General features: G+C 38.2%; 1 protein-coding gene across 8 annotated transcripts; it reads left to right on the top strand.

Annotated features, from left to right (window-relative positions):
- The first annotated feature begins 89 nt into the window (after nucleotides 1–89).
- Nucleotides 90–26,526, top strand: LOC137262227 (CCR4-NOT transcription complex subunit 4-like). 8 transcript variants are annotated; one of them, XM_067800027.1, is made up of 19 exons: nucleotides 90–178; nucleotides 3,073–3,140; nucleotides 5,962–6,030; nucleotides 9,492–9,557; nucleotides 10,088–10,134; nucleotides 10,247–10,336; nucleotides 10,629–10,782; nucleotides 11,758–11,922; nucleotides 12,225–12,292; nucleotides 13,221–13,313; nucleotides 13,717–14,028; nucleotides 16,267–16,607; nucleotides 16,763–16,903; nucleotides 17,574–17,873; nucleotides 18,383–18,600; nucleotides 19,176–19,326; nucleotides 20,148–20,237; nucleotides 23,103–23,321; nucleotides 23,970–26,526. In XM_067800027.1, the coding sequence occupies exons 2-19, from the start codon at nucleotides 3,117–3,119 to the stop codon at nucleotides 23,975–23,977; spliced, it is 2,556 nt and encodes an 851-aa protein (XP_067656128.1). In that variant the 5' UTR covers nucleotides 90–178; nucleotides 3,073–3,116; the 3' UTR covers nucleotides 23,978–26,526. The 8 variants fall into 8 exon arrangements, with proteins under 8 accessions (XP_067656128.1, XP_067656127.1, XP_067656132.1 ...); XM_067800026.1 differs by having other exon boundaries at nucleotides 18,371–18,600; XM_067800025.1 differs by having other exon boundaries at nucleotides 105–178; nucleotides 10,611–10,782.
- Nucleotides 26,527–27,322: the final 796 nt, after the last annotated feature.

The following is a 27,322-nucleotide window of genomic DNA, read 5'->3' as shown; positions in this document are numbered from 1 at the left end:
CAATGTAGCCAATCGTAATGTGTGGTAGACAGAGCAGAAAGGAATTCCCTCCCAGAATCAACGCGAGAAAATCTTTCAACACGCGAGACATCCGGGCAGCCTGCGCAAAAGATTGCGCACACGAACAATTTGTGTCTAGTAGTCAGAACCCGGTAGGAATCGGAGATATTTTAGAGGCGTAAGTCATGTTGTATTGAGCATAGTTCGTTAAAAGTAAAAGGATAAGAACAATACTGGTTCAGATACAGTATGAATATGTGATATGTCTTTTATATCCACGAGGAACGTGGCGCAAGATAAATCAAACGTCCTTGGGTATCCGTCGAAGTCGAAATTGGATAGGTCAAATAACTGGAAGTCTTTCCATCATTATATATTGGAAAGTTGCCAGCCGTCAAATGTTCCATTTGTAAACATTTCAGTATTTGCCTAAATGTTTTCGAATATCAGAGAGTTGAGCAAATACTATTTTATTGAAATTGTGTTCCATTTTTTAAACCTTAGAAATGAAGGCGTTGCCACTGTTGACAGATGCGTGAGTTGTTGCAGTCTGCCTGCTGAAGTGTTAAACGTCTTCATAACATTCTGTAACATTTTTCACTTGATGTTTTTGTTAAACATATGGACTTACTTTATGCAAGGCATAATGATACTTACTGAATGTGTATCATTGGCTGAGAGTTGGAAATGCTGTGACTTTCCACATCTGGAAATATGCTGTGCACTCTTCCCAGATTGGTTCCATATTGACAATCTTTGAAGTATGGCTAGTTGTATTCTTGACTGGAACAGAGGTAATATGATTGCAAGCACTGACAATGTATCATGTGTATGTTGTACCAATTTTCTGCATGGTATTATTGCTATGGGTTGTCATGACACATGTAGTTTTTGGTATGAAATGAGGAGTAAATATTCTCAGTGTTTTGCAGTTTGTCAATATTACAATATGCTAATCTTAAGTTGCAGTGCTTATGGAAGGTAGTATCTTAAAAGACAGGAAGCAGCAGGTTTTTGTGGTAAACTCTATGTCAGACTTTTTGTGTTCTATTGTATCAACTTTCCATTTCTTTACTATTTGCGATAGGAACCCAACAAGAAGACATGAAAAACAATCATGTGTCTTATGAGTTGACCAGTATATGTTAACTGTTGCTTACATCTGCTATGACTTGTTAAAGCATTTTATAACAGTTTAACTATTTTGTGGAAGTGTTTTCCTTGTTCACCGAAGAGTAATTCTTTTTATAAATTTTTATTACAAATGTGAGTTTTAAAGACATATTCAATCTTGTTTATTTCATTGTGAAAAAGTATCAATCTTAAGAGGTAGCTATAGTGAAAAGAGTGAAAACCTGTTATATAGCAGCATTACAGTGCATTTTGCGAAATTTATGACGTATGCCATTGTAATATTTCAGCAGTACAGTTACAGTTCTGTGTATGTCTTCTGATTTGCAGTATAGACCTTGTGGTCAGTCTTGTCAATGTCATTCTCATGGCATGTTGATTGTATACTTGACAGATGTAAGAAAATATGTACACTTTGCTTGTGGATTGACAATGTTTTTGTGTCAGACTTGGATACATTTATTTCCCATTTGTTTCAAACCCACCTTCCTGTTCTTAAAAATTACTTCTGTATTCATCATCGCTTACACACGCATGTTCCCAATTATTCAAACTAATGTGGGAGTCCCAGCTCCCAAATCAAGCACAGAATTCCTTTGATGGATTTCCTTTCAATGTGTAACAGCACCTGCCAAACCTTTAGCTATCTTTGGAGATCTCCCCATACCCCCTCTTTTGACATAGTATATTTCCACCTTCTATGGTGTAATATTCCAACACTGCAATAAGTTCATTGGTTTATTATTTTGCTTTCTAAGTGGGGTGGGGTGGAGGGTGTGGGTGGAACTCTTAGTCTTACAGCTATCTTCAAGCATAATTGGCTCATCAGTTATTACTTTCTTGAAAGACTCAAGAAGATCTGTGGTAGAATATTTGTGTTCAGTAGCCCATACTTGTCATAAAGGGGACGGGACTTAAGGGATTGTGTGGTGAGGTGTGTGTGACTTTGGTGTCATCAGTTCCCAATTGTGCAGAAGAATACTCATGCTGGTGATCACTGCATTGGCAGGTCCAGGTTTTATTATTTACAGACCACAGCCATATAGCTGGAATATTGCTGAGTGTGATGGAAACCTATACTCACTTATATCCTTAAAGTAAAATACTTATGTCTAGTCACTTGTAATAAACAAGAACCTTGCATTAATGGTGCAAGCTGATCACTCTACACATAAACAGCAAGTTGCATGCTCTCAAGCATCGCTGATGACATACGTCACTGTGTGGTGCCTCATTCACTACCAGGAGCCTAGCACGACACATGCATGTTTGAAATCTAGTGTTCTGTTCAGACTTGGTTGATTGGTTGTTTGTTTAATGCTGCCGCACTAGCAATATTCCATCTACATGGCAGCAGTCTGTAAACAAATACACAGACAATACAGTGATCAACATCATGATCTTTGACTTTAGCAACTGGGATGTGATGACATCAACATAGTCAGCCAGCCTAACCACCTGATCCCATGAGTCGCCTCTGATGACAAGCATGGTTTGCTGAACAGTTCTAACCCATCACATCTCTCTCATAGAGATCGTGGGATAACCTTGTGGTGAAAGCGTTTGTCGAAGACCTGATTTTCACATCCCACATAGGTACTATGTGAAGGGCTATTTTGGTGTCAGCAAGTTTGACAAAAAAGTACCATGAGTCACTTATCATTTTCAGTTATATATACAGAAACCTATTAGCTATGTGTGACTGAAACCAAGTCATGATCTGTCCTGAACATAGAAGTTGTCTAAAAATTAGAAACACTTGATAAAAGTGAAACCAGCCACGATTAAATATTTCCTTGTTGATGATGAGAAACTTTCCTTGTGGTTAAACGTCTCCATCATTTCTTATCCTGGACTAATTCCCACGTTTATGTTGTAGGTTTTCATTGAATATTAGACTGTGTTTACAGGTGTCCTATTACCTGACAATTCTGTTCTCAGATTTCATACCAGTGGTATCTACAAGCTGTGATTTTTAACTGACAATGGCCGGAGAAGAGCAAGTTGAGGTGAGGTTTTACTGCATTAACATGTTATTTTCTAAGGCTGGCTAAAACGTCAATGTAATTCTTGATTGGAAAATTTATGAATGATTATCAATGTGAAAATTGTCACTGATAATTTTGTACATAGAGTTGAAAAACAGTTTTGATTTACACACACAGAAGACAAAGGTTGGTCTTTATGCATAGACTTCTTCCGATTTATGTTTGGATGGTTGGGTAGCCTGGTGGTTAAATGTTCCCTTGTTGCGCTGAAGACCAAGGTTTGATTCCCATTTCTGGTATTAGTCACCATGATATTCCTGGAATATTGCTGAAAGCAGTGTAAACTCAAATTCACTCTCACTCACTAATTAATGTTCAAGACTGTTTTGTTTCAATCTATGCATAAATATGTGACCATTCACCTGTGATATGAGATGTGTAAATTCAGACTAATTTGGGTCAAAGTTACTTCTCTGATAGTTAGCAGTAATTGATTGACATTTAGTTTCTGATTATCGATCTAAGATCAGTACAATAAGAAGCCCTGCTGGTTATGTTTCACAGACTACACTTGATGCCTTGTGGATGATGCACATTCAATTGTATGACTTTAGTTTAAGTTTTTACTTACTTTAAATTATTACAGTGATGTGCAAGATAATGGCACACTAGTACCTGGAAGGGAGGCTTATGTTTTTGTGTGTCATCTTCATTTGTTTTTAAATCATCATCTGCCTCTCAGTACACGTTGCTTAGGCTTAAAGTACTGGAGGAATGAGAAAAGCATTATGAGGCTGTTGCTCACAATTACACAGTTGCAAATAGCATATGTTTAAGTAACTGACATCAACCTACCTGAGTGTTCAGTGGGGTGCGCAATAGGATGTCAAGAAAAGCATGTTTGCTTGCAAAATTGGCTAAAACGATCATTTGAATAGCTGCTGAAAACAGTAGATCAGACTATAGTTGACAATTAGGTTACTCAGGAAGGTATGATGAATGCGATATGATTTGTGGACTGATTTGGACGATGGATTCGCTTGCCATGAAATGCATGTGCTCCTTTCAGACATGAGGAGTCATTTCAAAGATATTTTTATGCTTTCTCGTGTGTGTTAAATGTATCTCATCTATTGATTAACATCTTACGTATCTTTTTTTTAAAACGTTTGTTATGATGTGAAAGAGTATGATACCCATAGAAAAGCTTAAATCAGCCATCGTATTAAATGTTTCAAAATACATACTATATGTGGCATGACCACCCGATTATCAACAGGATTGGATTGGATTTGTAAATTGTTATGACATGCTGTTTACTTCCCCAGTTTCATTCCCCAAAATGATTTTCTTATCTCAGCTGATATTTCTATTCCCCAGCCCGACACTGTCTGTGACACCTGTCCAGACACACCGTTGGAGACCTCTCCTACCTGTTTCATATTTTCATGTTTAAAGTGATAGTGAGACTTCATGGAAGTTGCTACATCCTTAATCAGAAGTCTAGATTAGCTGCTTCTCTGTGTAAAATAAGCATTGATATTTCCAAAATATGCACTAACATATGTCTGAAACATCCTAGATATGCAAAGGAAATTACAGAAACGCTCGTGTTAAATATTGACTTGTGCATCATGATTTACCACCGAAAAATGAATACATAACAGAAAGTAGCTAAATGGGTAGATTATCAAATGAATTCAGTAACTGTACACTTTGTGAATTACAGAAAGAAATATTTCTGCAAATGCAACTAGTGATGTTTGAAACACTCATTTTGAAAAGATCAGCTTTTATTGTTCAGACTTCACCTTTCTTTTCTTTTCTATTTCTTTTCAAACAATGACCATATGAATGGCTGAAGTGTCTTTTTCAACATTTTCAAAAAATTTATTAGCATAGAAAATACCCCTGTTGTGAAAAAAAAGATCATCAGTATTATCCGCTTATTACAGACACTATGGTTAAAATACCCATATTGCAAAAGGCTTGTCTTGAGCTCTGCTTCATTATTTCAGTTTTATTGTTATTATTTTTCGCATCAGCTGCCTTTATTAATGAAGCTGATGTTAATCTTAGAATGGTCATTTAGAAAGTGGTCAAATGCAACATATGTCATATTTGGGATTTCACTTTCTTAGTGCATTTGACCACTTTCTAAATGGTATCGTGTAATCATAGCTTTCGGCCGTGGGAGCCGTGCCAATTTACACTCATCAGAGGGGTACACAAAGTACGCAGTCTAGACTACCAGTTGTCCGACTTTCATTTTTGTGGAAGTCGCGGTGGCTGAGCGGGCTAGGCGGCTGACTTTGTGTGCTGGCGATTAGGTGCCTGACTCTGAGGGTGCGGGTTCGAATCCCGGATGGGACTCAACCGAAAAAAGTACTAGAATTTGTACTTCACTAAGAAAGTGAAATCCCAAATATGACATTTGTTGCATTGTTCATTTCTGCACTTATCGCCCCCTACCAATGAGACTGTAGCTATACTGAACTTGGTCTAAGAGATATTTCACACTTTCACATATCAACTACATAAACTCTAGATTTAAATACAATTTTATTTCTGTTTGCAACAGCACTTTTGTACAGAAATATTAAATAGAAGAACTCTATGATTTCTATTTGTAGTTAATGGACAGAGTGTGTTAAGCCCATTTTTGGTATCCCGTGAAGCGTACTCACTCTCTCACTATGTAGTAGCTTTTCTAAGTTGTAATGGATAACAAAGTAAATGAAGTTCATATAGGGAAACAACAGTTTTATTTGTGCAGTACAGAGTGTTGGTACAGATCCTTATATATTATATTTCATATTATGTGGTTAATCCTTGATTTCAGTGTCCACTATGCATGGAGTTGTTGGAAATAGATGATGTGAATTTCTTTCCCTGCACTTGTGGATACCAAGTAAGTCACAAGTTGTTTATGTTAAGGTTCAGCCAAATCATCCCGATATGATATCATGCTTACAGTAAACTGATATTTGGTGAAGTTACTCAATCTGGTTTAATATTTCAATGTGCCCTCTGATGATTTGGTGTCTTTAAAAGTGCTTAACATCATTATAATTTTTTCATTAAAAGTGAACTGTCTTATCCCATGGACGAAAAGTGGGGTATAAGAAGCTAAACAGCATTTGCACAATACACCAGACTGAATATTTCATCTTGTGTCATTTGTCATAATAGTTACTTCTGGAAGTTACTGCCATTGCGCAGACACTGTCAACAGTGAATGTGTATGGTCAGTGAAGCATGATTGTGTACATATACTGAACAGTAAAAGAAACAACTTTATTTTTCCTTATCCTTACTTATGCTATTATGCGTATCTCCTCCCTCTGTGGGAATAATAGTGGAACATTTGAAATCCCTTTGAAGTTCCCTTCTTGAAAAATGCGTATAATTACACTAACCACAAGTAGCCTCCCTTTATCCCTTGGCGTCCTTATCGGTCACATGACTGACCATACTTGTCACTCTCGACTCCATTGCCCTGCTGACCTGTTGGAGGCACTTTGGAGTCCCTATATGGAACATATCCTTTTCTATTTCTGTCCTGAGACTAAATTTTGTTGTATACAGCTTTTAGTCTGTGTTTATGATCATGGTGTCCTAAAATTATTAATAAATTTACAGATATTTTACGTTGTTGGACATGTTCTTCATTACTTGAAATTTGTTTTCTTTTGATGAAATCGTGCTCCCGTTGTAGGTACCGGTTGTCTGTGGCTGACCTGCATTTGCTGAGTCCATCTTTCACTACAGTTTGTTCTACAAGCGTTTCGCAGTCAACTCTTTAAGAATTTGTTTGAAACAGAATTTGGTTTTATATTTACTTGCAAAATTAGAAGGCACTCTCAGTTTATGCCTGGTAAATTGTCTGGTAGCACTAGTAACCATCTGTTACTTACTGCTGCTGATATTAATGTTTTTAGTGAATCACCGAACGTACCATGGGGCAGATTCTAGATGTAACAGAGGTAAGAAGTCTAAGAAGAGGTCATCTTTGGACTAAGACTAAGAAGGTGAAGTCATCTACTTTGACAAGGGTGAAGTCATCAACATCCAGGTCTTCGTTGAAGTTGCACTCCAGCTCATCTTCAAGGACCTTCAACAAGGGGATCATACCTCAGGACATATTTGATGATCCTCCTAAACCCATTTGCAGAAGAAAGGAGATGAGTCATCTGTGATGACTGTAGCCCTGAGTGCAGGATCTGCAGGCAGGCATAAGGATGACTTTTGGAGAAACCCTCCTACGGGACATTGACAATAGCATTCACGAGACAGATACAAGTGACTCTTCAAATAGAGAGATACTTTTCTATTCCTTATTGGATAATGATGGAGTGGTAATCTTTTTGGACGGGGTTCAATTTCATCACGAGATCTGTCAATTCAGATGGAGGATGCTGCAACTGACTTTGGTCGTGTCCTATTGGCCAGCAAGGGAATAGTTTACATCACTCCTAGATGAAGTAGGAAACTCATCACCAAACCTACCAGAATGGAGGAATCTTCTTGTCCATTTGTACACCGAACAAGCTCATGGGAATCCGTAATCGTTCCAACTTCACATTTGGATCGTATCAATGCTTGCTTAAGCGGCAAAGGCTGTAACTTTGGCCCTATGCAGATACACATACACCGTATATGATGGCAAATGGAAGCAATTTGAAACGGATGCAAAACAGAGAAGGCTTTGCACCATCAGATGCCTCACACCCTCAGGTGACAGATTATTTTTTGTCATTTACAACAAACTAGCAGAGACTGAAGGCTGTATGTTATCAACTCACTTGGTTGCTCTCAACACAGCTATTACCATGAAAACAGGGATGACGACAGCTCATTCAAGTTGGGAGACCAACAACAAAAGTTTAAGGCTCCAGCTTGTGTTTGAATGTTGCCTTACAACATCTCACCAGTGAGCCACTAGAATGGACATCTTTTGAAGTATTGACACAGAAAACACTATTTCTTATTATCCCCTGCTGCACATTTAGTGTGAAGCAGTGTATGTAGTATTAGGCCACATCCGTCCCTCTGTACATACGTATGTGCGGATTGGAATATCGTAAGAACTGCCAGGTCAACCAGACAGACAATTCCATATCCCGGCATTTTCAACAGTCCTTGGGCAAGAAGATATACAGGGTTCATCTTCATGCCCTGTCAGAGCTTTGAAAATTATATCACCTAGGAACTAAAACCAGGAGATGTAAATTCAAGCACCCATTCATTCCCTTATCTCCTGAGACTCCTGCAGAAATCTCATGAACAACTATCTCAGTAGGGATGAAAGCCGTTACGTTTAGGACCTACAAAGCAGCAGGACTTGAACCTCCGCAAGCCTCAAATCCACACAAAGTCGGTACTCTAGCGTCTACATGGCAAATGCTTGGCTCACGACTGTAATGAAGGGCTGCTTTTGTAAACCAGACATGGTGTTAGCCAACCGCTACCTAAGATACATAACCAACGAAGATGTCAGGGGCATTTACCAGTTTGGGCCACTTGTTGAAGCACAACAACTAACAGTTCCACAAAGGCGCTGAGGAGACCTCACCCTTTATCACGTGACTTAAAGAGACCAACACTCTGAGGAGTATAGTGGTTGAGAGTCCATCCGCACATATCAAACAGGCTAGCATGAGTTATTATGACCCTGTATTTGTAAAGAAGATACTTGTACATGAGAAGAGTCTTGATGGGAAATCTTGCCATAACGTTTTATTAGATACTAGCAGGAGACTAGCAGAAGAAGAGAAGTCTGACACGTTGTGGACCCCCTGAGTTATGGATTGCTATTGGAAGAACAAGATCAATCTAGTGCTGTTACAATTGCTAGGGGAACAGGATGTACTTAAAGACAGTCAGTGAATCCAAACATGGCCAGACCCACCAGTTTACATCGGATTCTGTAAGAATGATACTAATAGCATGAGTCAGGATAAGGAAAAATATGTAATTTTTGAATAAAATAGATATTTTATACTTATCCTGGCTTGTAACGTCAAGCCCTCCCAAGTGTCCTGCTTATGGCAGGTTGAAGATACATTTATCTCAGACATTTCGTTGAGAGTAACAAGCCTGGCTGGTCATGTGACCGATAAGGGCGCCAGGTGTTAAAGGGAGGATATGGTTGTATGTCTGCTTCAAGAAGGGAACTTCAAGGGATTGCAAGTGTTCCTTTATCATTCAGATAGAGAGAGGAGATAAGCATGATAGCTTTAGTCAGGATTGGTATAAAGTATCAATTTTATTCAGAAAATTATGTTTTTGTTGTTTTTGTTCTTAATGGGAGACATAGACATGAATGCTTACTTTTTGAGATTTCATTTTGACACGTTCCATTTGTTTTAGATATGCAGATTCTGTTGGCACAGAATAAGGACAGATGAGAATGGGTTGTGTCCAGCTTGCAGAAAGGTGAGATCTGCTGCACAATGCAGTCATCTCTTAAATGATTTTAGAGTATCCGACAAAATTAATCCAGTCAAGTTAGCTGAAAATGCTGAAGATAATGGATGTCAGCAGAAACTCAACTTCAAGATCGAGTTGTATGGGAGGAGATGGTGCCATTGCCTGTTTGTACCCTTTTACAGACATACTTGTTGTCTGTACAGAATCAGATAAGACAGCAGCAGTGGTTGCTTGATTGTCTGGCTTTTCAGTGAAATGGCTGTCTTATATATACCATATGCCAGGAAATATTCGAGGTTTGAGATCCCCAGAGCTTTCAAGGTGATTTAAATTTCGAAGTTTGGGCATTTGAAAAACGTATCGACACGAAATCTAATCCAAAGATTTGAACTTCAGAAAAGTTCATGGCTATGATATTTTCGAGGCTGCGTTCCTAACCTCGAAAGTTTCCCGGTATACGTAAGCCTATAAATGTTATTGCAGTATCTAACCAAACTTCCTCATAGAAGTTTATGCTTTTTATCTTATTTCTTCAGCAATACCCAGAAGACCCAGCAGAGTTCAAACCTCTCACAGAAGATGAGTATGTATAATTTCACATGTTATTCTTCTGATATTGCCATTGTGTTTAAAGACTAAAACAATTACCTCAGGTTGTTATGTTTTGTTGTTTCTCATTCTTTTGTCAATTACAGGTTATCAAGAATTAAGAAAGAGAGGCGCCAGAAAGACCTTCAGAGAAAACAGAAAGCTGCAGAAAATAGAAAACATCTAGCAAATGTCAGGTATGAGTGAAGTCAATTCTTATATAGTTTGTTTTGTAGAGGATGTTTCTTTTTCAAGTGTATCAGATATCAAATGTAGTAAATGAAAAACGATGACATTGTCCGAGATCTTATTTCTTCCACTTCAGACATTGCTGGACTAACTACATCATGGGTACTAAGAACTGTTGATCATTAGAAGTTAGCTATTCCTTACATTTGATACCAGTCAACAAACTCTATGTAAACTAGGCCAAAGAAAACCCATTTCAACTAATGTTGTTTCTTGACGCAGTGTCCTCTCTGTCTCCAGGGTGGTTCAGAAGAACTTGGTGTTCGTGGTAGGACTGTCCCAGCGACTCGCTGAGGCAGATGTCCTGAAGAAACATGAGTATTTTGGCAAGTTCGGGAAAATCCATAAAGTTGTGATCAATCAGAGCACTACATACGCAGGTGCTCAAGTCCATGTGAGTACCACTGCTACATTTTGCTGAGAAACTGGGCCCGATTTCTTGAAACCAACTGAAGTTTTTGCTCAAATTTCAAACTGAATTTGACAAAATGAAACAGCTGAATATTAACCTAAATGTATTTTTAAAATAAGAAAGCCCATACAAACTTATGTAATCTATCCGCCAAACTCAAATTGTCTACTGTGTTTGAGTTTGATACTCAGTTTTGAGTAAAAACTCAAACTTCAGTCAAAACTCAGACTTCAGTTTGTTTCGAGAAACTGGGGCCTGGTGTGTGTTTTAGTACAACATATGTTTGAGGGGAGCAATGTTCATGCATATCAAGAATATTCAAAACAACATGTTAGATGGATTCTTTGACAGTTCTTGGATGTAATGTATTGTTATTTTTGCAAGAGTTTAAACTGTGTTCATGATCCACCTATATAGTGTAGTATCTATATACAGCGGTGAATTTTGACGTAGAATTTTGAAGAAGGGATGGGGTCCACATGAAACAGTAAGTCCATAGGTTGGGGGGATGATCATTCTCCATCTGGATCCACCCATCGTGTTCGTCTGTAATTTCTCATCCTGACATCTTCTGTTGCAGTTTTTTTATTCTTTTTAATCATTCAAGACAGATCCTAGATCATGTGTTTTCTATATCCAGAGGCAACTGGCAACCATGGTTACCATTCAAAGTTACCTTATCTTGATCCTCATTTTCCTTATATCTCTTGCTCTTTGGAATGAAATCCTTCAACATGTTGCATGATGTTCTTGATGAAGGAAACTTTGCAGTAACTTCCATGGGGTGTTACTATATTATTGTTTGGTGATTTCACATTATGACCTCGCTGTAGATGATGCACAATTTGGTTTCCTTGTTGTATGATCTAAGCGTGTTGGAGGAAGCTGCAATATGTTCATAGTCAACATGATAATAGCGTGAATATTCGTACTAATGTAAGTTTGTAATTGTTTCAGGGTCCTAGTGCAAGTGCATATGTAACTTACACTCGGTCAGATGATGCTCTCAGAGCTATCCTAGCTGTAAACAATGTCCACATAGACGGGAGGACACTAAAAGCCTCCCTTGGTACTACAAAGTACTGCAGTCACTTTCTACGGGGCTCACAGTGTCAGAAATCTGTAAGTATATGCTGAAATGAAACATCAGTTTTTTATGTGCTTTTTTAGTAGAACAGTAAAGTGGTTAGGAGAAAAGTTCACAAAATTTCTCAAGTTAACACTGTCCTCTGAAGATCTGGAAATGTTTTGCTTTTCATCTAAGCTTCACTTTTAGCTAACACTATGTTTGTACTATTTTTATGTCACAATAAGTTTTGATGACTTTCCTATGTGACATTATATGGGTGTGTGCTGAGGAAAGAATGTTGCTTTTCTGAAACAATTCTGAATGAAAATATTGAGGAAGATGATGACATTTCCAGGACTGTATGTACTTACATGAACTGGGAGAGGAAGCAGCCAGCTTCACCAAAGAAGAGATGCAAATGGGGTATGTCCGGACTGACAAGAACTTCACCATCTCTAAATCTGTGTCATTATTTACTCTTTGTTATTTAATGACAATTCCTGCATGCTCATTCATGTTAAGGTGACTGCTTAGGATAGGTTAAAAGAAAAATTCTGGATCAGATAAGTCAGTGATTGAAATTGTGAGCAGTGATCCTTGTCAACAGCCCTCAGTGACATGTAACCAACTACGTCATTGTTTGCCTCTTACAAGCTGCATAGATTGCTGGGGCTCATTTGTTATCTCGAATCCCTTCTGGACAGTTGTTTTGTATGTTTACATAACTTTTACAAATTGATTTAAGGAAGCATTGCCAAGATTGTGTCAATCCTCTTCCAAGTCAGGTGTAAACAAATTGATCCCATGTCTGGCTCTCTGATAGCTCCATTTTTGTAACATTTTGCTTTAAGTACCTCTTATGTGGAGGTGTGCTTTTAAGATAACCACTGTCCTGTGGTGCTGGTCCTGAAACTTTGGCATTTAGACTAAGCATTCATTCGTGAAGACCAACAATCTCTGATTCCGAGCAGGGCCTGATTTGTTATAAAATTGGAAGACATTTCAATCCAGCAAACTTAAGTGAAACTAGTGAAAGCAGCCTGTAGTTTATATGACATAGAATAATGGATGACATTGTATTCATTTCCACAATGAAGCTTTGTGATGCATAGCAAATTAGCATGGGTTGGCATAGAGAATTGTTAGGATGTAAATGTGAAAATGTTGGAAAAGTTGGGCAGTGATGGGTACACAATCATCATAGGTATTGTTAACCATCACCACTATGTTGTACCCTCATTATGTTAGTAGTCTGTGTGAAGGTCTGCAGTGCATGGATATGGTCATAAGAAGCTTTATTTTTCTGATGGGTTTCATTTGTGACAGAAGATGGATTTGTTTCTCGTTTCAGTAAGCATCAAGAGTATGAGCAAAAACTGCTAGAACAGTTCCTCAACAGTCAAAATACAGCCAACAATCATACAACAAATAACAAGAAATCAAGGTATGCCACTGTTTACCCGACAAGGAGGGATTACATTTTGGGAAGGTTTTGTCCATTCACTTTATGATATTCACAGAAGTTGTCATAAATAATTTGGGTGATCTTCTTGTAAAGACTGAACACAGTCTCATAAAACATTATCCCAAATATTCATGGAGACTGACACTTTTGATCAGTATATCTTTTGTATGTAGTATGTCAGCAAAATCATCAATTACTACCTAAGTAAGTGTTGACAGTGTTTCAGTTTGAATTATGTCACTGATTACAATAGATATCCCTATGAAAGTATGGTCCTGTGAAAGGGATTTTGCAAACATTTGTTAATCATGCTGAACATTCTGCCCAAAAGTTGCTGATCTTGCAAAATGTATTCACTCACTGTATGCAATTCTCTTTGTAGAAAGAAATCTAGTTCCCCTGTTGCTGATCAGGTGAACATCCCCCAACCAAATCCCCCAGAGCCTGCAGTCGAGACTCCGCCCAAGTCTCAGCCTAGCCCTTCCACAGTGCAACCCCACCCAACAAACACTAGCAAAGAGGCGTGGCCTTCGTTACAGGGGCAGGACAAAGGGGAACGGATTCCCAATGGCAATCGTCCATCTCACAGTACAGTCAATCATAGTAATAGATCAAACACACCTCCTAATCACAGCAAGGCGGTCGGTAATGGCCGTAAAAGGAATACCAATACAGACAATGAAACACGGATAAAGTGAGTTGACAAACATCAATGAAAAGATATAGAGAATCTCACTTAAGTGTCTACTGATATCAAAGATATTAACATGACTTGATAACGTAATTTGTAAAGCTTGCTGAGGATATTTTTACCTTTATCAATGAGTGTTGATGTAATTGATATCAGTAGACATGAGGGTACGATTCTGTTTATCATCCAAAATCATTCTTCATTAGTTTCAGTGTAGAATGTACATCCCAGAACACAGCACTGCCATCAGACTTCAAATGCACTGATGTCATAGCATTGTGACGTCATCGAATTCATGAGGTCATAGCATTGTCAGGACATTGTGAAAAATCTCCTAGGAGATATCTTCTGATCTCACACAAGCAATAACTCCTGTGGAACACAGTTTTTAATGATAAATGCTTATTTATGCTTATTTAAGCTTATTATTTGTGTAAATGATCTTCTGCTCCAACAGTGGACTCATTAGCTTCCTTTTTCTGGGCAGAATATTGCATACGTTTGGTACTTATATTAGCTATACCACTGGCTCCCACTAATTGGCTGGATTTGGCTAATTACCCTGGAACATGCTGTACTTAAACGTCACATGCAACCAAACATTCAAACATAATTAAAACACATTTATCACTTATTCATGACATATAATATACATTGCTGCTTTTAAAAAAACAAATAAACAAAATTATAAGCGTACAATCGCGATTCAAAAGTGCAATATTTTGTACTTGGGCTTACTTCCCCCGAAATGAAGCCCTCGGGAGACCGAACCCAGTCATAGCGGGTGGATATGCACTCAAGTGTAACGACGGCTTCCGATTGGCTGGTTCATTTGCTGATATGCTGAGGGTTCATTGTGTGTACAGAAAGATGATCTGTTTGATGGGCATTTTAGAAGTATAGCCAGTCACAAGAAAGTAAGATTCTTTATGGATAACAACTTCTTTTTGTGTACTTGATGCGTCGTTTCAGTATGGATTCATATACTGTTGTTAAACAAAATCATATACACGAAAAGAAGTCGTTATCCATGAAGAATGTATATAGAGATGTTGGGTTTGGAAAATACATGTTCTCTGAATTAGCATTCGATCCAATCAAAAGTCATGTCAGTAGAGATGGTAAACTACTGCGGGGCTGGAATCTGTCATTCGTCCAAGTACAAAGCAGGACTTGAAACTGATAAGAGTTTGCACCAGTTTCCGTCATATCCACTCATCCGAAAAAGATGAATGTAGTTTGTTTGCAACCCACAGACATAAAAACATGTCATGTGTATCACACATGCCTAATTACATAATGTTGCAGACACGGGACTCGGGGTGCATGAGTCATAAATCTTATTTTCTTTATGTCGTATAGTCTGATAGGTGTTAAGTTCAAATTGCACATGGTCAATGATTGACGCTGTGTATTGCATATTGTGTTTAGCAGACAGGCAGACAGACATATAGGTGTGAATAAACCAGACACTGAGCTTTCTCTGTGACAGAGACTGCTTACCACAATCAACAAGTTTTACGTAACGAGTAGATCATTTACTTGTTTGTGTACACAACCAAAATTAGACTACTGCTCATGACCTCAGACGCTGGGCATGCATACTATTTCAAGCTCCGTGAACCTATTCACTGCGCATGCGTTATGGACGCAGCGCAGCTGTTGAAACCAGTTTTCCCCCCAGCGCTGGGGGGAATTTAGTGAAATGTTTGAACTCCGATTTCGCTGGCTTTTTTTTCATCGCGTTTTTTTCAACCTTATAGGTTGAATTGGCATTTTTTATTATTTGTTTCGGTAAGTGCATACCGAAAGGTACCAGAATCTGCAAAGTTGTGTTTTACGTTGCATGTGACCTTTAAGTTACATACTTAACATACCCGTGAACGTCCAGGGAAGAATAGACCTTCAGCAACCCATCTTGCCAGAAAAGTCGACTATGCATGTTGTAAGAGGCGACTAACAGGATCGGGTTGCTGACTTTGTTGACACATGTCATCAGTTCCCAATTGCGCAGATCAGTGCTCATATTTCAGTAGGGCAAGTTCCAGACGTTTTGTCAAGGATTCTTGTATCAGAAAAAGTTGTAAAATTACTGGAGTTAATTTGATTTTACGTCACATTTGGCATATTTTAATGTCGCATGAGGATGTAGGACATAGAGGAAATGTGTCATAATAGTAAGATGATTGTTTTCAGAATTGATCACAAGCAAGTTTTAATGAAGGGTGTAATTTGTTACAGCTCCCATTCACCAGACAGGCCCCAAGAACTGACAGACACACCTATTGACAGAGAACAGGCTCCACCCACTATTTCTCAGAACAATGCATCCACAGTGCCCCGGCCTCGCCAAACCCTGCCCTCACAGTCCTCCCCCTCTCAACCCTCATTCCCTATGCCCAGAACCCAATCTACACCACCCCCTCAGTCTCAACCTGTGGCCCCTATTGGCTCTAACAGGAAACCTGTTATGTTTGAGAACAGTGCCAACGGTCTTTCATACTACAGTGCTGGAGGTAATGGCACAGCTTATCCATGCAACAAGCTGGTCAAGCCTCAAGTTTTACCACAGAATGCTACAGGTACTGTTTCACTTTGATAAAGAATTCTAAGGTGTTTACTTCCATGCTAACTGTGTGTGATGTACCATCCCTCCCTCTCATGATGTGATTTTGGTGGTTGTGGTATGATTACCTCTCTTTACTTACATCCCTTTGACTTAGAATTTCTGCTGCAGATGTCCCAGCGTCTGTGACGCCACCGCCAGCTCAGCCTGTTGAACCTCTGCCTGTGTCCAGCAGCTCAGAGTGGCAGTCATCATCCTCCTCCAGCTACACATCTTACAGTAATAGCAAAGACATTCAAGATGATGATTTAGGTGAATATGTGCTGTGTTCTTTGAGTTATACCTTGTTTCTATGCTTGTTGTCTTACTTCTAACCAAATTAGGTTCTGACTAAAATTCATAAATGATTCTGATGGACAAGACCTCCTTCAATGAAAAAATATTGATTTCTGATGGTTAGAAAGAATGATGGCTTGTTTTCAATATAATCTGTGGGTTAATTGTTACTACTCTGATGCTGTGATTCAGTGAAAGCATGTTTGTTCCAAAACACTGTGATGGGAAGTTACAGTTTATGAATGAAACAGATGTTACTTTCTCTTGATTTGTGGGGTGGTGGGGTAGCTTAGTGGTTGAAGTGTTGGCTGTGCATAACGAAGACCGTGGTGTGGTTCTTTTAGTGTGTCACCAACATATTGCGGGAACATTCTAATGAGCTTTGTAAAACCATACTCTCTCACTCACAATTTGTTGAATCTTTTTTTCTTAATTCCTTCCTTGTAGCATTAGCTGTTTTAAACATCATGTGTTAGCATTCTCATTTCCAATTCTCCTCAGGACACTGAACTGAGCATTTCACTTGGAACTGATTGCTCAATACTATGGATTCACAGTAAAAGGCAAAAATGAATTGGTGAAAATACAAGAATTATAATGAACAGTTTTCTTACGAGGACATTTTATGAATTTCATGTTTCAATAGGTTTTGATCCCTGCGATGAGTCTTTCAAAGGTTTGGCTGATCTGATAGAGAAAGAGAATGGTCTCCAAGGCACAGCAGCCACAACAACACACCATTACACAAATATGCAGCAGCACCACCACCACAGTGGAAGTAGTCGGTCAGTAGGTCTGCAGGGAGGGGTCATGCCTCCTGTCCACCCCCCTCAACCACGGAGTCTACCCCCTGGTTTCTCTCTCAGTCACATACAGCAGCAGCAACAACAGCTGCAGCAACAACAACACTTTCAACACAGACAACAGATGCCGTTCTTCAGACAAGGTAGGCTCAAAGTACTTCATGAATCAAAGGATTTCTTTTTGATGTAGGTGACAATGTGCTAGCCTTTACCAAGAATTGTTCATAGCTATTGTCCTCATTTATGATGTTTACAATCTGTCTTTGCCATAGTATGTTATTGTTGATGTTGATGAACAGATGTAGATGTATTTCAACAATTGACTGTATGAATACAATGTAATATTGTATTGGCCCATCTGGAAAAACATACCAAATTTGCACGTTCTCTTGAAAGTAGTAGTGACGCATTGCAGAACACTGATGTAAGCTTTTTGAGGATTTTGATAGCCCATAGAGCTTATTATGCTCAGTTCATGATGAACCAACCTCATTCATCGGTGTGTGTGCTGATTCAAGGGTGTGCTGATTTTATAATTTGTTTTGTTGTATTCCTTATGTTTTCCATTATCTGATAGGGTAGTTTTATTTCATGCTCAGATTGATTGTTAATAGTCTTTCATGAGATTGGCATTGACCAGGTGTGTTTTCAGATATGACGAATCACAAGATGATGGAATTCTTGCCTAGCTACTCTCAGCAAAGTTTCAGTCATATGCAACAACAACAACAGCATCATCCACAACAACATCCCCAACAACATCCCCAACAGCAACAACAACAGAACTCCCCATTTCACAACTCCTTGCCAGATCGGCCTCTGCCAGGGCGTAGTGCGATGTCTGCAGAACATACTCACATGCAAACTCAGGTGATTTGTTCAGTCTTGCATGTTACTGACATGCCATTTTTGGTTGTTTTGATGGATGAATGTTTGTTAAAGGCAGTTACCGCAATATTTCACCTGTGTGGAGGCTATCTGTTTATAAGTATGTCTGAACAGGATAATCCACAGTTGGCATTGATCTTAACAGTTGGGATACATGACATGCATCAGCCAAGGCAGAAAGCCTTAGCACCCAGTCCAGTTAGTTATCTCTCAACTGGAGGCCAGTTCTTACCCAAATCTTTAGCACCAATATTTTATTTCCATTCATTGACCAGCAGCTGTTACCAATAAAATGAATGGTCAAAAAGGACTGATTTTACCATCAACCTCTGGCCTAAAATATATCTTGTGAAGTTCATTGCAAGTGGTCTCACCTTTGAATGACAAAACTAATCAGTATACAGTTTTTTTCCCTGGAGTATTTACTTTACTATCAGGTTCACTCTTTGCAGAAAACGTACCAGTAACCATGTGTAAACTTGTGCTGTGGTCATCTTGTTCGAGAAAAGTTTGCAGACTGTCTTTGTTGCTTATTTTTATTGTGGTTAATGTTGCAGCAACAACAACAAGCAGATGTGTTCAAGATGGAGGACATGCAGAATCAATTACGATCACTGTTGCCAAATATCAACATCAGCTTTGGTGCTCTTCCACAGACAAGTAGCAACACACAGCAAAGAACACAACAAACTCCAAATTCTCACAAAAGTGAGTTGACTGAACAGGCACATAATAAACTTAGATGGGAACTATTTAGGACCCTGAAGGTGGGAGTAATTAGTAACTAAAAGAAAAAGTCAGAGGCTTTTACTAGTAAATGTTTTTAGCGTCAGTATGATGAAATGAATTCTGTTCATTTATTTTATCATTAAAGTATTTCTTGACTAAATTGTGATTCCTTTGAAACAGATCACTTTCAGATTGCTTCAGACCTGTGCTACTGATTGTTACAGATTGCTTTCAAGATGTTTCCATGATAACTGATAATATAAATGAGCACTGTGCTGCCTCTAAAATTTGAAAAGGGTGCTGAAAAACTAATTCTCTATCTCTTACAAATATATGCGTATACCTAATGCCTATGCTGAGTACAGAACAGCTTAGTTGGGAAGTGCAGCCATTATTATTTGCACTATGTTAGTGCTGCTTTCGCTGTGTTGCATTCAATGTGCAATCAAAGCAGTGTAATGCCAGTACTGAAAGTGAATGTTCCAGCCTGTATCGCTGCTGCAGCCTTCTTGCTGCAGGTGCAGAAACACCAGCAATATTTGATTGATGTGTTATTCAGTGTTTGTGTATTTGTTGTACTCTTCATTCAGTTGTACCCTGTTGTTCATTCGCAAGCTCCTTTTTAATTGTCTTTAGCTTTGTATTAATTTTCAAGTCACCTGCTTGCTTGTTGACCCTAGGAGCCCAACAATTATGAAACAATTTGCATTGCTTGTGACACTGTTTCAGACATGATGTAAAACAACCTTGTAGGCTCTTATTAGAGATTATTTGTGTTTACATAATTTCTGTTACCGTAGGTTGGCCAAATTCCTGCACACCACAAGAGTCAGATAGCCCTTGGCTGACTTATGACCCTGCTATATTATCTTCAGGGAATATTCAAGATGGTATGTCTTGTTGCATATGCATCAGCCTGTGTTCATCTCATTGACATCATCATCATCATCATCGTCATCTCCACCACCATATGCTACTGATACTCTCTGTAGAACGTCTGCCATTTGTTTGCTTTATTATAATATGGATTCCATATGTAGGCTGGCAATGCTCCCCCTCCATGTTGCTAAAATTGATTGGCTTTTGAGAAGTTCTGGGTTTGGTTTCAAACACCTAGTAACATGCTAACACAAGTGTGACAATATTCTAATCTTTAAAAAGGATTGTCTATAACTGTTAGCTGAATGGGTCATCAAAGCAGTATGCAGTCATCATATTGAAAAGGCATCCTTTCAAATCCATTTGCTTTATCTACTCACTGTTAGTTTGTTTAGATAATTTCTCAAGTTTATAGTTGCAGTATATGTTCGAATAATCAAAAGTGATTGTAGTACTTGTAGTTTGGCCATATTTAGACTGTTGATTTCCAGGACTGATTCCTACTTGCATTCCTGATTGACCTCTGCTTTCTGTGTATACTTCTGAAATATTGGATAACAGTAAATGCAATGCTTGGCTGTGTAAAGTGACTTTCCAGCCTCTTGGCTAAAGGTCATAAGAGCTGTTGTGATGCACTGCAGGTCCAGTGTCTGTAGTTGTTTTTTTTTTGCAGAATTTTTTAAATCAGGTCAAATTGTCCCACACTTGCTGCTAACAATTACAAGTACCTACTTTCTTGTGGAGATATATATGTGATTTTGTATGTGCTGCAACGGAGAAAGTTATTTATCCTTGATTTCTGTCATTAATCTCAAAATGTAAAATTTGGAATGTGTGATTATATTGTGTGACTGGAGTCTTGTTTATATTTTGTGATATTCCACATTTTTGGCTTGACGTTGCTTCCGACTCAAAATTGTTTCTACACTGTAGACATCTTATCCTCAGAAACTACTGATAATAGAAACTTAATGTTGTTTCTCCTCTCTCCCACCCAGCCAGCATTTATATACATAGTTAGGTGAGCTGCAGTGATGTAGCAGTGTTAGGTTTAGTTCATTACATGAATAAACAAGTAAAATAGTTTAGAAGTTCAGCAGTGTCAATATGGCAGTTGTTACTGTGTGTGTTGAAACTGTGCTGTCAACCTGCCTTTATCTGGTGACTGATCCATCCACAAAATGTTGTCAATTGCTCCAGTGTTATGTCAGGAGAAAGGTGAAGTGATGATGGATGGTTGACTGTCAGTCAGAACCTCTATTCCCCACTGCATAATGCATGCCATTAACAAGCACTCACAAACATTGCTGATGGTGTAATTTCAATTGCCCTTCTCTGCTGTCGAACACTGGAAGATGGGTCCACCTTTCACAACTCTGTACTAGACCTGATAATTGAAGAAGACAAAACAATATTTTAAAAAGAGGTTATGACAAATACTCTTTTGTTGGATTTAGACAGATTTGGAATGCTATAGTATTCAAAATAATAGAAATCTTAGTGCTGCTGTGTTCTCTTGAAAATGGAAACCTGAAATGTTTGGTGCCATGAGTCTGTTTATGTGAAACATTGACTGTTGTTACAGCACAACCAAAGGGCACTTTCACTCTTTCACTTGGTTTGAGCATGCACTGTCGGTGAAAGTAATATTTTTTTTCTCCACAAATCAGTTTGTCTTGATCATGTTGTTATTACTGTGACTTGTCCATCCCATTCATTCAGTGATCTATTTGTTGTCTGTATATGAGAATGAATGTACCTATGTCAAATATATATGAAGGTAATATGAGTGCTTTGTTTGAATGTTATCACTTTAGTCTGGTAGAATGAGGCATACAAGATTATGGAGGAAATTTCAAAAACAGCAGAGGTAATAGAGATATTTAATACTATGGCAGTGTTTCTGTGTGTTTTCCGTTGATGTGAGTGTCAAGACACACTCATGACAGTTTAAATAGCATACTAGGAACTTGGAACACAAATTCTCAATGACATTTATTTTCCATATTTCATTTCCTGTTACCAAGTTTCGATGGATACCTGTTATCCTGCTTGAAAGCCATTTACTGCGTATTTGCAGTTTCTTCTATAGTTTGAGTGATCAGAAATGTAGCTCTGCCATCACCTACACGGAAGAAGCATTTTTTGTGAGACATGCACCTCTCTCCCTCTCATGGTGCACAGTTGTGTTCTTTAGTCATGTAATTTATCTTCGTTAGAAGATACCACTAAGTGGTAATGTCTAAGACGTGCATTGCAATGGTTGTTTTTATTGGATAGGATAAACAGTCAGGTTAGCTACAGTGCTTGGAGACTTGCTGTAATACATTATACATCATGGACTAATATTGTTGTAGTTTCTGTCTATGGATAGATAGATCGTTCTGTCAGATAAAAAAAAAAACAAGATGGTATCAGTGGTTCACTGTCAGTAAGACTGTGTTCAAACACTATAAACCTATTGTTCTTTGAAAATAGAGGTAGCATAACAGATTTAAGAGGGCTCTAAATTTAATTTAAAACTGACGACTAAATAAAGCAGTGTGAAGTCATCATTGAGTACATAATAGGCCATGAGTCATACAGTCAATTATTCCTATGGCTATTCATTGATGACAGATGCAACTTTCATTACCTTTTGATTTACTTGCCTCCTCCTACTATGTTTCACATTTGTATTGTGGAAAGAGATACTTTTAATTCAAATGTTGTGTTGATTTACCATTTTTTTTTGTTTTGAATGTTTTGTCAGTGGTTTTACATGTTACTCCCTCTAAAATTGACTTTGAATTTTTTGTTGATGTGTCATTTTGTGTTGTAAGACTTGACCTGATGTAAAGATATGCAGTTTTACATGTAACATTTTCTCTCTTCAGGTAATACAGAAAGTGCTCCCCACTGGCTAAAATCAATCCACCAGTTGACAGAAGTAGACACACCCAGCCCTAATCACAGACTTCCATTTGTGCAACAGTTCCCGTCATTCTCAGCTGCCAGCATGTGGCCCCCACAGACACACAACCCACCCCCAGGGTTCCAAGCTCCAATCAGAAATAATACAGTTCAGCACCCAGAGCCACACAAGATTTCGGAAGGTAAATCTCCACAGTTCTCAATTTCCCAGTGTTTTTGAAATGATGTGCTTGACATGCATCCATTCACACAATGCTGAGAGTTAGTGATGTAGAGTTGCTGTATGCCAAACACACACACACAAAATATGTAATCATGAATCATTCTTAACCTACCTGGTAGCATCCTTTGTAATTTATCTTTCCTACATGTCAAACTATGAAATGCGTCAAATAAGCTTTACATTAGTACTACATACTTTGCTCAGTCCTCTTTAGGAGGCAGGGCTGTAACCTCGTGGTAAGAGCATTCGCTCATCATGGGTTCCCCTGGGTTTGATTCCCAATATGGGCACTATGTGTAAAGCCCATTTCTGGTGTTCAACGTGAATGTAGTTGCTGGAATATTGGTAAAAGAAGCGTAAAACTAAATTCACTCACTCTTGAGGAGGCACATTTGAACCCCTTGTGGAGTTACTTCTCTTAATGTCATAATGTAATGTTATGAATCCTGGATTTGCCTTGGTTTTCTGTCAACCACATGCATGTGCTCTTGTCACCTGAAGGTTTTACGCAGATATTGTAGACAAACCAGACAGCTGAATTAATGATAGTCAGTCCCACAACTGCTAGCTTGAATTTTTATTTTTTGTGTGTGTTGCTACATTGCAGGTCTTTAGTGTGGTTCGGCAACCCATGCCGTGTGTATCATCAGGCCAGCTCAACAAGAAACACCTTAAACATCTGCAGCCAGCTGGACACATGGACAGACACATGCCCGCTCCTTGCATCCCTCAACAGAGGCTTCAAATCCGCTACTTGCATGGTGTACTTATAGGCTTAAACCTAAGATAAAATGCATACCTTACAACCTCAAATAATGCCCTGTATTCTACCTTTTCAGCCTGCGAAAACTTGACCTCATGTGACGGGCTAATTGCTGAGAGGCTTTTCACTGAAATACTTCATTGACTGGTTAACTGAAGGACTATGTAACTGGTTAGGTGAAAAAGCTCCTTTATGCAGTTATCTTGAACACCATATATGTGATCAGTGACCTGAAATGTGACTGAAAAATATCAGAATTGTCAAATTTATTGTTTAATGTTGAATCATTGATTTGGATTAAGAACCCTATAAGGAGGACATGCATTGTACATTGTTTTTCTATCCATCAGTGATTGTTTATGCTACCTTTGCTGTACAATGTATTGCTAGAAGTGGTTAAGTGATGTGAACCTGACATAAATTTACACAACATTTTCACATGAGGTCTTGTTCAAACAGGCATGTCCATAAAGGCAAGCTTACTCAACTTCAAAAGCTGGATCAGTCTCTGTGCATTATCTGTGGTGGTAAACACCAATGTTTATTGTGGCAAAGGTTACACAAGTGCATAACAGTATTGTGTGCATTTTGGGAATAACTTTGTATGTGCCATTAAAATATTTTGTTATTGAATTCTAATGTTAATATTTTATTCCAAAGTATTTTGAATTTCAGTGGATTTACTCAGGCAGTGAGTAAGAGCAGATATATATGTTCAAAGTAGTATCGTATCTTCAGCCTGAAGAAAGAAAATACTGGTTTGGTTGAAAAGGCATCAAAGCAAACTTTCCAAGTGCAGTTGCACATCAGTTGTAAATGTGATCTTAAATGATCTTCATGGAAACTGGAACTTTTTCTCTGATATGCCCATACGTTTTTGTTGCAGCTTTTTTCTGTTATCTTTTGCAAATCAATTACATGAAGTTTTAATCCAAGGCTGATTTTCAAACATAATTGAAAATTGAATATACACTGTATGACATGTTATGATAGATTCCAATAACTGAAAATATTGTATGACATTTTGCACGTTGTGGAACTTGAAACATTTATGTTCCCATTTGGTGTTAATGACCACCTATTCACATTCATATTTAGCCTCTGTTGTAAGAATGCATTTTTTCGTGACATTATGGCAATAATAACTTTATCATTTGCCAAGAAATGACAAGCTGGTTTATTTTTGCAACCCTTGATGCTGAGCCGATTTTACTTATCTTGTGTAGAGTTCTGTTTCTGTTAATGCATATAGCCTCAAGTTTTTACTCTAGTAGGAGAATAAGAGATATATCAGTGATGCATCCTATTGGCTTCGTTCTAGACTTGGTGTAAACTTCAAATGATTGTTGGCGCTGGTAATGTTGACAGTAATGGAGGAAAAGTTTATTTGATGTTTCTTTGTAACAGACCAAAAGGCCACTCCATAGATGACTAAAGTAGACGGGCGTGGGACCGGGGATGAGGTCTGTGTTTTTCAATCCCATCATTGGACTCAATAATGTTATGGCCTGTTCCATTCGTGATGAATTTCAAATGTTTGGATTTTATTTACATAAAAATGAAGGGAGAAGAATGTTCACCTTGCATGACAGTCTAAAAAGCATTTGAAGAAGTTGAAATTTGAATCGGTTGTTTAACATGGGTACTGAAAACTTACAATTTTTGAACGAGCCATTTTGCCCCTTGTGACGTATGCATTTGTAAGCTGGCTTTGCAGCTGATAATTATTTTTGCATGTTACCATCTTTTCCCATATGGATTCTACTGATGCACATATTGTACGCCAACCCCTTTGTATGATTCATGGTCAAAATATGGCCTGTGGCATAAAGACTTTAGAATGCCAAGGATGAAATATTTTTTTCAATACGAGTTGGCTGACTCTTGGAATATTTTGACTTGGTATGAGATGAATTGTGGACAATATTGATATGTATAAGAGCTGTCTTGCTAAATATTATGCTGTATCTTATGACATTTCATTGTATATGTGATATTAGTGGTGAAGCATCAAGGGTTAGGGTTTCTGACTACTCATAATGAAACCATGGTTGCCATAAAATGCTGGTTGGGTGGCACGCATTTTACATGAACTTGCGGGCTATTGTCAGTTCTTGCTGGAGTTTTGGGTTATTGCCTTAGCGCCTTCTACTTTCTGTGATGAATCTATGGTCGCTCCAAATGCAGACATGTTTAGCCCAAGTGTTGGAAGTATACATGCTCACAACATTTACTTGGTGATAATGGCGACATTTTGTTATTATTGAGAGTGCTGCAAAATTCTATCTGACGGCCTGTTACTGACTGATACTGATAGGCCCTGATTGAATCTAATTTATGTCTTCTGTTGGTGGTAAAACTGACTAAGTTGTGAAAAAAATATTAAAAATAATGAAATGAGTATTTTTGTGTGTTGGCATTTTTTCTGTGAATGTTTAGTAATTTTCATGGTCAACCTGGAGTTAGATAATTTGAGTGCTGACCTTTTTGGTGCTGTCATTCTCAAACAATACTTTTGCAAAAGCAATTTCAGTTATTGTCAGTAATTGTACATGGTGTCTAGTTGCTATGGTACATCCGGATCAACTTGCTATATTAAATAGGGATAATGTAAAGTCCACAATTTGATATGCGAATGACTGTATAATTATTTCAGTTGGTTGAGATACGAATTGAAAAGGCAGTATGTGAACTGGGAACTAGGTAAATCGACAGATGTTTTTTTTTAAGAAATTGCAAGTCGGCTTTCCCATTCGTACCTCAATAAAGTGGGAGAAAATATGGTCAATCATTTAGTTTCGGACAACTAAAGTATCTGTTATCTTCAACAGTTTAATTAAAAAAAAAACACCTGTGTAAATCAAAACAAGCAAGATGTACAACATTCATGAATGTGACATTAGGTGCATTGTTTTTTAATTGCACATAACTTGATATGCCCACATTCAGAAGCCAATCACCTGAGAGAAGGGTCAAAACACTATGACTGATCAACTGCACGAAGATACGAAGAAAATCGACAATAACCACACTAACAAATGTTTACAAATACAAACAGAAGAATGACATTTTAAACAAGATGGTTAATAACTGCCCAGTTCAAACTTGGGTTTCTTGAGATGAGGCAGGCACTGCTGCAAAAAGGCGACTTGGCTTGACACGTGAATACATCGTGTTCCCTGTTTCGGGTGTCTTAA

Source organism: Haliotis asinina, chromosome 14 (assembly GCF_037392515.1).
Source record: "Haliotis asinina isolate JCU_RB_2024 chromosome 14, JCU_Hal_asi_v2, whole genome shotgun sequence".
NCBI classification, from domain to species: Eukaryota; Metazoa; Mollusca; class Gastropoda; order Lepetellida; family Haliotidae; genus Haliotis; species Haliotis asinina.
The sequence above is the reverse complement of the archived record's forward strand: the minus strand, read 5'-3'. Positions and strand labels throughout refer to the sequence as shown.

Bases quoted from the DNA above. Each gene is read 5' to 3' on its own strand.
- LOC137262227 (XM_067800024.1), top strand. From the start codon at position 3,117: ATGGCCGGAGAAGAGCAAGTTGAG. The intron at 10,135-10,246 runs GTATGTATAATT...TGTCAATTACAG, and splicing joins AAACCTCTCACAGAAGATGA to GTTATCAAGAATTAAGAAAG. The intron at 20,238-23,102 runs GTATGTCTTGTT...TTCTCTCTTCAG, and splicing joins TTCAGGGAATATTCAAGATG to GTAATACAGAAAGTGCTCCC.